This window comes from Saccoglossus kowalevskii, chromosome 12, assembly GCF_978046115.1.
Source record: "Saccoglossus kowalevskii chromosome 12, keSacKowa6.1, whole genome shotgun sequence".
Lineage (NCBI taxonomy): Eukaryota > Metazoa > Hemichordata > Enteropneusta > Harrimaniidae > Saccoglossus > Saccoglossus kowalevskii.
Window position 1 is genome coordinate 35,496,126 of NC_140652.1, and position 11,352 is coordinate 35,507,477.

The 11,352-nt window shown below is 33.5% G+C and overlaps 1 protein-coding gene across 1 annotated transcript in view; it reads right to left on the reverse strand.

Moving 5' to 3' along the window:
- The window catches only part of LOC146735763 (membrane-spanning 4-domains subfamily A member 8-like), a 28,385-nt gene extending 19,217 nt beyond the window's left edge, over window positions 1-9,168 (reverse strand). The window contains exons 1-3 of the mRNA XM_085506614.1: window positions 8,984-9,168; window positions 3,537-3,787; window positions 761-817 (exon numbers count right to left, since the gene is read on the reverse strand). Of these exons, the coding sequence (XP_085362740.1) occupies window positions 761-817; window positions 3,537-3,773 (294 nt within the window). The 5' untranslated portion in view covers window positions 3,774-3,787; window positions 8,984-9,168. The remainder of the gene's footprint in view (window positions 1-760; window positions 818-3,536; window positions 3,788-8,983) is intronic.
- Window positions 9,169-11,352: the final 2,184 nt, after the last annotated feature.

Sequence of the window (11,352 nt, forward strand, 5' to 3'; positions counted from 1 at the left end):
TTCTGGGAATGAACTCTAATTTTGGAGCCAACTGGAAAAATTTGAGTCTATTTTCAGTTTTTATTTTTGCCCCAATCTTCTGAAGAAAAGTGTAGACTATAAACAGGACTATTTTTTCAATTTGTGAAGAAAAGAGAGAACTGATGGTGAAAAGGATAAGAAGTACTTACAAAACTATTGTGCATGTACTAAAAACTAAAATCAGTTGGTTTACTTATAGCAGGGGTTGTTCTAGAAAAAAACTGCGAAAGTTAAAATGGAGCATTCTATGGCTTTCTTGGTGCCAAAATTACTATTAAGACGAGTCACAGTTGAAGACTGTGGCCACATGTTATCCCTGGTCAATCAGAATTTTATGGTTGCCAGAAGGTCTGCTCCCCAGGGTAAAGGGGCACATGGCCATGGTATGAGGGCGCTGTGCCCCTATTCCCTTGTTTAAAGTAAAAACTATGGATACGATGAAACACAAGAAAACTGATGTACACTGTACAGTACAAAATATGAGCTACAGGTGTATATTCATCAACTGGATATATATTAGGTAGGTTTGGAGCTGGTCACAGTTGCTAGGCAACAGGAAGATCCTTATTTTACTTGGTCTACCAATGTATATTTAGTTTGGTTGCTATGAATGTGTCTGGTTGCTAGGAACACATATTAGAATGTTTGAGAAGCATGTCAAGAAGCTTAAAAAAAATCATGCTTTGAACTGGTTGCTATGGGCACGATCATAGTTGCTAAGGATATTGTTAACACTTACTATTCCAGTGGTCTTCTGAACTGATGATACAACACCAATAATTCCAGTAACTATGAACTGAAATATGAAAAAAAAAAAAAACTTACATTAATCACATGCTAAATATAACCCTACTACAATACATTGTATATGTAAACAAGGAATGCAAAATAAAAGATAATTTACATACTTTGGAATTATTAAATAATTATTATAGATCAGTCACCGTAATGCCATAAGTTACAGAGTGCCGTAATTTTGTGGTATTTTTATCCTATCATATTAGGAAATGCGAATTCTAAATATGGAATGATTACGCGCGTAAGCATCCTCTAATAAAAAAACAAACATGGCTGAGTTTGACCGGAGTTTGACCATACAAAGAAGTTCACTGATTCTGTTCTAAATTTTTTAGATTTCGGCATTCTCCATGATGTATCATTGGAAGGAAAAGAAGTATAATAATAAGGTTATTACAAGTATATTTAATGATTTAATGATTGCTTATAAGTAGCAACTTTTAGAGAATGTCTCAATTACATATCAATTTTCCTCGGTTCTACCCTAAAAATACTGTAGGCACAAGATATTGTATGTATAACAGACAAACGTAACACTATAAACTCAAACTAAGATAGCAGTTTTTGCCAAAATATTTAGTGACAGACAACCAGTACAATCAGACATATATAAAGGAATTGTTGCTGGCAATTTAATTTAAATTCAGTCATCACACCAGGCACCATAATGTTCCATAAATCTACAATACAAAACAATTAAACCAGCTAACCGCTCAGCTGTATGAATTTTCAACTTTGTTGTAAGATTTCAATGCAGCGGATCATACCATTATCAAAGGGTGTGCAAGTTGGAATACAAAAGGGAAAACAGTTTTGTGAACATGCATAAAAATCATTATAACAAAACATAACTAACCTAACTCCTAAATCAGAAATAGTTTATACAAGCCACAAAAATACACATGATGGGGTATATGCTGGTCTGATAACATTATCAAATTCTGAATTGGACTGTATTGATGTTGCTTAGCAGTTTCTGGAATGGAATACAGGAAAATACTGGAATTAGGGTGCCTCCCTAACGAATTATGAAGAATTTAAATGTCCCGGATACGGAAAACCATATACCAATGATGACAGAACATTTTAGCTAAATCACCCATGAGTAGCCAGCGCATTGACAGTACAGCTCATGCAAATGTTTTGCAATGTAGATTACAAAACAATATGATGCCCAGAATAAACTCAGGCTATTATTTTTCCAAAAACCATGTGTCCTGAAATATGTAAATTGTGTTATATTCATTCAAAGCAAAACAAAATACAATAACTAAAATTTCTGATATAACTACGATTTTTTTGGCAATAAAAATGTTTTCGCAAATTTTGTTTCTTTATGCCTTAGTTAAATTTATTTTCAAAAACATAGCTTTAATTACTTTTAACATTATGACACACATGGTACTGTATATTATATATTATTTGTTTTATTAGAAGCAAATCTCCAATAAAAGTGAATATAAACCAAAGATTGTAATGAATCATTAAAATATTACTAATTTTGACCCTAGAAACATCTACTGATAGAGCAAACACTTCTGATAGAGCAAAGTGGTATATAACTAAAACAAGTCATTGTCAATGACACGTCCCCGTTCCATTCATATTTGAGTGACATATACATTCAAAGCAGATCATGACCATAATCTCAGACCACTTTCAGTGGTCTGATCCGAAATGCACCTACATATGTACAACACATTGTACTAAATCTGAACAAAATCCATCCATGCATGACTGAGATCTGGTTCCGGAATTGTGAAAATATGTGATTTTGATGCATTTACGGCCTTAAAATGGCCATCATTCAGCTATTGTTAAGCGGATCATGAAACAAATGCACATATCTATTTGTGACATGATGTACCATGTGTGTGTGAAGTTTGAACTTGATCAATCCAAACATGTCTCGAATACGGATCCAAAACGAAATTCTTTAAAACAAAATAGCCACCAGTCGACCATTTCGAACTTGATCCGAAAAAAAAAATGACGTGCATCAAGGTCCTATTATGTTTAATGTATGTACCAAATTTGAACAAAATCCGTCCATGCATAACTGAGATCCGGGTCCGGAATGGTGAAAATGTGCGAATTCAATGCATTTTCGGCCTTAAAGCGGCCGCCATTTGGCTATCGTTAATGAGATCATGAAACAAATGCACATACATATTTGTGACATGATGTACCTTGTGTGTGTGAAGTTTGAACTCGATCAATCCAGGCATGTCTCAGATGCGGATCCAGAACTGAATACTTTAAAACAAAATGGACGCCAGTCGGCCATTTCAAACCCGATCCAAAAAAAAAAAAAAAATTACGTGCATCAAGGTCCTATTATGTTTAATGTATGTACCAAATTTGAACAAGATCAGTCCATACATAACTGAGATCCGGCTCCGGAATGGCCGCTATTCGGCTATCGTTAATAAGATCATGAAAAAAATGCATGTGCATATGTCCCATATAATGTGTGATGTATGAGTGAAGTTTGAACTTAATCGGTCCATGCATGTTCGAGATACAGGTGATCACAGACGCACAGACGCACAAACGCACAGATGCACGGACGCACACAGGGCAAACCATAAGTCCCTGTTTTCGGACTACGTCCGAACGGGGACTGATTAAGCTTAACAAAAATAAAAAATTTCAAACACCAGCAAATTTTGTCATCTATTTTTGTTGTGAAATGCGAACTACCGTAGTATACTTACCAAGGCACCACACCATATGGGTACACCACCATTCGCCATGACATTGTTCAGTGATATAGCAACAAAACCAAATATCATAGCCAATCCACCAAATATTATCTGACAAATTCCAAATGCCTTAGCAGTTTTATGAGCAAATCGTGGTCTATCTCCATTCTGTTGTTGGTTCTGTGTAGTGATCTCAGATTGGATAACTTGTGTTGTTACCACAGAGGACGGTACTTGTTGAACTTGCATCTTGGTTGATGAACCTGTGAAACAACAAAATAAAGGACATGGGGTAACTGATGTATGAAAGATATGAAAATATGATTAATAATAATAATAACTTTATTACACTACCAAACCATCAGTGGGTTCAGTATGGTAAGTATTACAAGACTAGGACAATTCTAAATACAATACAATACAATACAATACTAGAAAATACAATAATAGAAAATAAGAATAAAATAAAGACTGAGTTAAAAAATAAATGTTAAAAACATTTACATCAATGAATACAATTAAAACAAAAACTGATCTAAATAATGAACTACATTGTAGTAATTTAGTCCCACCAACCCCCCTCCCATAGGTGAAGTGATTAATTATTTGGGCTTAAATATTGTGTTGTTTAAACATTTTTACAGAGGTATACTGTTATTTTCACTGTTGATTTTAGAGAAGATGTACGTGTTATTATTTGAATTTTCAATGTCTTCATTGCACTCCCGGAATAATAATAATAACTTTATTACACTACTAAAAAACCTTCAGAGGGTTTTTGTATGGTAAGGAACATAAATACATACAATACATAAGAGATAAAAATAAAATGTTAGTAAAATAAAAGAAACAAGCAGCCTATCGGCTAAGATAGCTCCGCTGTTAGAAATGCACATTTCAATTAAAGAACTGAAGACATCATCAGAAAATGAACAATATGTATAGTATCAAAGCAAACGGACTTACAGTTTTTAACAAGAAGTCGAAAATATCACTTTCTACCAAAAATGACTAAAATATTCACCAAAATTAGAGAATTGAAGATATCATCATGAAATGAACAAATCTGAGAAAGGTCTACATGTAGTATCTATATATGTAATATCAAAGCAATTGAACTATTGGTTTTTAACAAGAAGTCAAAAATATCACTTTTTACCAAAAATTACAAAAATATTCACGAAAATTAGAGAATTGAAGACATCATCACAAAATGAACAAATCTGAAAGAGTTCCACATGTAGTACCTATATATGTAATATCAAAGCAATCGGACTTGTGGTTTTTAACAAGAAGTCGAAAATATCACTTTTTACCAAAAATTACAAAAATATTCACCAAAATTAGAGAATTGAAGATATCATCACAAAATGAACAAATCTGAGAGAGGTCCACATGTAGTACCTATATATGTAGTATCAAAGCAATTGAACTTTTGGTTTTTAACAAGAAGTCGAAAATATCACTTTTTACCAAATATGACAAAAATATTCACCAAAATTATAGAATCCAAGATATCATCACGAAATGAACAAATCTGAGAAAGGTCTACATGTAGTATCTAAATATGTAATATCAAAGCAATTGAACTATTGGTTTTTAACAAGAAGTCAAAAATATAACTTTTTACCAAAAATTACAAAAATATTCACGAAAATTAGAGAATTGAAGACATCATCACAAAATGAACAAATCTGAAAGAGTTCCACATGTAGTACCTATATATGTAATATCAAAGCAATCGAACTTGTGGTTTTTAACAAGAAGTCGAAAATATCACTTTTTACCAAAAATTACAAAAATATTCACCAAAATTAGAGAATTGAAGATATCATCACAAAATGAACAAATCTGAGAGAGGTCCACATGTAGTACCTATATATGTAGTATCAAAGCAATTGGACTTGCGGTTTTTAACAAGAAGTCGAAAATATCACTTTTTACCAAAAATGATAAAAATATTCACCAAAATTAGAGAATTAAAGATATCATTACAAAATGAACAATTCTGAGAGAGGTCCACATGTAGTACCTATATATGTAATATCAAAGCAATTGCACTTGCGGTTTTTAATAAGAAGTCGAAAATATCACTTTTTACCAAAAATGACAAAAATATTCACCAAAATTAGAGAATTAAAGATATCATTACAAAATGAACAAATCTGAGAGAGGTCCACATGTAGTACCTATATATGTAATATCAAAGCAATTGCACTTGCGGTTTTTAACAAGAAGTCGAAAATATCACTTTTTACCAAAAATGACAAAAATATTCACCAAAATTAGAGAATTAAAGATATCATTACAAAATGAACAAATCTGAGAGAGGTCCACATGTAGTACCTATATATGAAATATCAAAGCAATTGCACTTGCGGTTTTTAACAAGAAGTCGAAAATATCACTTTTTACCAAAAATGACAAAAATATTCACCAAAATTAGAGAATTGAAGATATCAACATGAAATGAACAAACCTAAGAGAGGTCTACCCAAGGTACATATACACCAAGTATCAAAGCATTCAGGCTTGTAGTTTTCAAGAAGAAGTCGAAAAAGTAAAACATTGACACGGACGACAACGGACGACGACGACGGACAATCACTCATATGATAAGCTCCGCTCGACAAAGTCGACAGCGGAGCTAAAAATAAATTAATTACTTTCTGTGGTTTTAAAAATTGGGCTCTTTAAGTATTTTGCTAAAGCTATATTATTCTCCATAATCTTTTTAAATATGGAATTCACATCCATTGTGTAAATATTTATTGAACACTCATCAAACAGTTTTTTTCTTTGTTCTATATAGCCAGTACAAAATAGCAGGAAATGTTTTTCATCTCCTAATGCTTTAGTGTTACATTTATTACAGTGTCTATTTTCTAATTCTATTTTGGGCTTTGTTCTTCTACCTAATTCTATTTCTAAGTTGTGGTCACTCAGATGGAATTTTGAAAGCATTTTCCTGAGGCTGAAATTTTAAATGTTTTGCAAATAATTTTCCATATTATAACTTACTTTGAATAGTTTGTATGTTCTCAGTTTTGTTCCCCTATTTTCATTGGTTTCACTGAAATTTAGTTCTTCTCTCCATCTTTGAATATAAATCTCAGATAGTCTGAGTTTTACTTCTTTTAATATTTGATTCCAATTTTCCATATTGTGATCATTTTTTATTTTAATTAGATCATGTCCCAGTGTAGCATTAATATTCCTTACCCAGTTTGAATTAATTTTTATCATTTCATCCAGGGCTAATTTTAAAATGTGATTATCTGGCAGACTATATAGTCTATGGCAGTATTTAATTTGTGCCAAATTAATTTTTAATTTTACTGGTAACCTACCAAGTTCTGCTTTCAAACCACTAATTGGCGTCATTTTACTCACTCCTAGGATAAACCTGTAAAAATGACTGCAAACTTGCTCTAAACTGTTACTGTCAGTTGTGATTTCATTGGCCCAGATTTCTGCACCATACATGAGTATAGGTGAAATTAATTGGTCGAAAATTTTCAAACTAAGTGCTGGTGAGATTATTTTGTGGTTTAAGACTGTTTGTCTGATGCTGAAAAGAGCCTTCATTGATTTATTTTTTAACATAGATAAGTTTGTTTTAAATTTCCCATTTGGAGTAAATATTGCCCCTAAATAGCAAAACTCGCTAACAGCTGTTATGTCTTGGTTGTTGATTTTAAAATTCATGTTTTTAATCAGTCTGTTGCTGCAATTAAATACCATGACTTTAGTTTTCTTTACGTTTACTTCTAAATTCCAATTTATACAATAGTCATTTAATTTGTTCAGACAGCTTTGTAGGCCGTCTTCCGTTTCTGAAATAAGTGCAAGGTCATCTGCATATTGGATGCAATTTATAGGTTTCTCGCCCATTAGAACTGGTTTATCAATTTGATCCCCAAATAATTCTGGCAGATCGTTCAGAAAAATGTTAAATAAAGTTGGTGATAAATTGCAGCCTTGCTTAACTCCACAGGTAGACTGAAATCCATCAGTTATACCCTCTGACAATTTAATTTTATATTTAATATCCTTATACATAGATTTTATTATTTCATAAAAGTTCCCGGTGATACCACTGTTATGTAACTTGAGAAAGAGTGCATCCCTCCAAATGCTGTCGAAAGCCTTTCTAAAGTCAACAAAACATGTGTATAACCGTTTTCCAGAACTGCTGCTTTTATTTTTATTATAAATTGTTTTTTCAACTGCTGTTTTTAACAGGAAAATTGCGTCTGTCGTTCTCCTGTCTTTCCTAAAGCCAAACTGCATGTCGGTAAATAATTTATTTTCTTCCAAGTATGTGGTCAATCTTTGATTCATTATGCCAGTAAATAGTTTTGAGAGACAACTTGTTAATGCAATAGCTCTATAATTACCAAGATTTAATTTGTCACCTGATTTGTGTAGTGGAACAAGAATCGTAGATTTCCAGGTTGCAGGAAATTTTCCACTATCTAGAATACAGTTGAAAAGTTTCTGTAAACATCTTATCATTAACTTATTTTTGGTTTTCAACATTTCATTGGCAATGCTGTCATCAGCAGCTGATTTATTGTTTTTTAGTTTGCTAACAGCGCTAAGAATTTCTTTGTATGTGATAATACCTCTCTCTCTTTATTGAAGTGTGTGCATTTCAAAATAAGGTGTTTTTCATCATCTATCTCATTTTCATTACACCTTGTACATAATCTCTTCTCCAGTTGTGTTTTGGCGTTGTTCTTCTGGCTAATTCAATTCCTAAATTGTGATTGCTCAAACGAAATTTGAACAGACATTGCCTTTGAGTAAAATTAGTAATTATTTTCAAGTAATTTTCCATTTCAAATTTTTAAAAAAAAATACTATATGTTCTTAATTTGTTACCTTGTTGTACTTTCGGTATTTCTAATTTGATTTTTCCAAGTCTGTTTATATGGATCTGTCAGCAGTGATTGTAATTCCTTTCTTAGTTGTTTTCTATTTTCACCGTTGTAGGTTTCTTCCTAATTTCCAAGTTCACATTTATCAAGAATATTTTTTACATATTTAATCCAGTTTGTGTTATTTTTTTCTGATTCTCAATGGCCAATTATAGTGAGTGCAGTGGGCTCTATAGAAAACAAGTCTTTATGCAGGAGAGTATGAAAGAACTTGTATGGTCAGAGCATAGCTAAACATTCAGCTAGCTTTTAAGTTGGCTTAAGCTAGCTTTGTGACGTCACTACCTTTGTGTCGTTTACATAGCAACTGGCGCTGTTGGTGTGTTTCTTTTTTGTTTTTGTTTTTCGGGTGATGGCGCACCTTACCATGAAAGAAATGTACCGTCCATAACATTTGCAAGACAGCGAAACCAAAATCTACAGAAACGTAAACAATAAACACCAACATAGCCAGTTACTGTGTCCCGAGTCCCGTCGATTTTTTTCACCGTCGCCGCTTGCTAAATTGGTTCTTACCGTTAAATTCTTTTAATTGTGTTGGTTTCCAGCCAGCTTGGTCAACTCGAAGAACAACAAACTGATTGTGTGTAGTCGTTATTACAGTATTTTTACCCCAATGTCTTTAACGAAACGTATTTCCTCCTTCGCAGTATAACACTCTCGATGACGCGACTTTCGAAACACGGTCATGGTGACCATGGGTTGTCACGTGATAGTCCCGTGATTCGGAGGTTATAAACGGCAGTAAAGTTCAGAAGGCCCTATTTTAAGAAGGTCTGATATTCTGGGTGTTGAGGACAAAAAACAAATATTTCTCACATTCTAATGAATATTTCTTTACAGCAAGTCTCAGAAGTATTGGGGCAGCCAATTTGCAGTTAGATGCAGTTATGTAGCTCGCTTGGTTTCGCTGTCGGTTATTTCCACAGTCAGCTGGCATCGGTGTCGCTGGGTGTATATGATAAAGGGAAGTTGTGCAACCAAGTTTGCCGAGTTCGCAGTTTTTCGCCAATAAAAAAAAATAACTAAGGCAAAAACTCACGGTTTTTCAGCATTTTTGTAATAAAGACATTATTCTCTATCAATAATCCGCCCAAAACAGGGACATTTCTACTAAATTCTTGTGTTTTTTCGACGTTTTTCGAAAAACCTGCGATTAGGCTGCGGAAGTAGAACATTAAGCATTTCGTACACTGCCGATACCAGCCGATACCCCCCCCCCCCCGCGCTCATAGGGAGTGCGTACACTGGCAGCTGATCATAGTTCAAGATGGCTACCCCCTTAGAGACGACGTCAAAAGATCTATGTCGGATAAAAAACTCAATTCCTTTAGTTTTTTCCACCAACCAACCCCCACCCCCCACCCCACTGAAACTTAATTGATAAATATTGGTCATGGCGTCAGACTACATTCACCATTAAATACAAATTGATAATCGGACAGTAGTATTGCATAGCAGTTGGTTGTCAGGTGGGTGTAAAAAGATTTTACAAATGCACCTCATTTGACGCACAGACTTACACTTGAACCAAACAATTTTTCTGTTTTTTTCCCTTTTCGGTTATTTCTGTCCATGATTGGATAGAAAAAAACGAACTTCAAATACTTCAAGATTTTTTTGACTTCATTAAAAATAAAATCGTTTTTATAGGATGGAAAATTTTAGAGGTCAAAAAAAACTCCACCCCAAACACACATCTTCCCGGCCCCGGAGGGGATGACAAGGTTTACAAATCAGATATTAGTAGAAGAAAAATAACTACATAAAAAGTAAAGAAACAAAAATAAAACAAAAATGATAAAAATTTGTATACAAGGAATGTGTTACTGGCTTAGTTTATGTAGGTGCTGCTGTCTTATATTAAAACAGTTTTTTTTAAATATTGCGCTAAAGGAATTGACATTTTCTCATCACTTAGTAATGATATGAACTTCAAGTTATTTTCATTATTAAATTTGGCAAAATTTGGTATACATTTATTAGCTACAATGTAAAGTTGTAAGGTAGCCACAGTGGCGGATCCAGAAAAATGTATATGTATTGGGGGGGGGAGCTTCGCTTAAAATTAGGGAGCGTAAATCGCAGAGAAGCTATGCGTAATCCAGATCATATGAATGGTCATGCGTTTGGATCCGCCACTGGGTAGCAAGAAGAGTTTGTTTATTGTCTCATTCAGAACCGTAATTTAGCGTATATATTTCAAAAGCCTGAGTATATAGGGACAAGTTCGCACAAACTGGAGAGTCAATGTTTACGTAATTACCACGTGAAATTTGCGCAAGGCATGCATTGTCTGTAATCGAGTCCATTGAAATGCGTATCCGATAATCAAAAAACCTATTCTTCCGATTTCTACGCAGGTTTGTTTTTTTGTTTCCTAATTATTCCATACTTGGCACTTTTAATAGACTATTAGTCTGTGACAAAGCATTTTCTTAAAAAAAAACAAAAAAAAAACAGACATATTTCGCACCATCATTATCTTTTGAACGATAACTGCGAGTATGAATGTCCTAGTACGAACGCACTTGATTTGGCGGCGGTCCCAATGAGTCGTACTCAATCAAATCTTCAACTCGAGACGCGAAAAACAGTTTTGAATAGTAAAACATTGTAGATTTGCTGCATTATTGTAAATATACACTAAAAATGGCCAAACCTATTCACCACTGATATCATAGAACTCATAAAGAGTGTCAGATAATGAATAATTTCAAGCTCGAGCGTGAAAATTGAAGAAAACTGCTGGCATTTGAGTCCGTACTCCAGGAACGTTCTGGTTTCCATTGTTATAATAATAATAATATAATAATAATAATGAATTTATTGCATCCTTAGCAATAATTTCCATTGGTTGAACAGCAATAAAATGTTAGTAATAA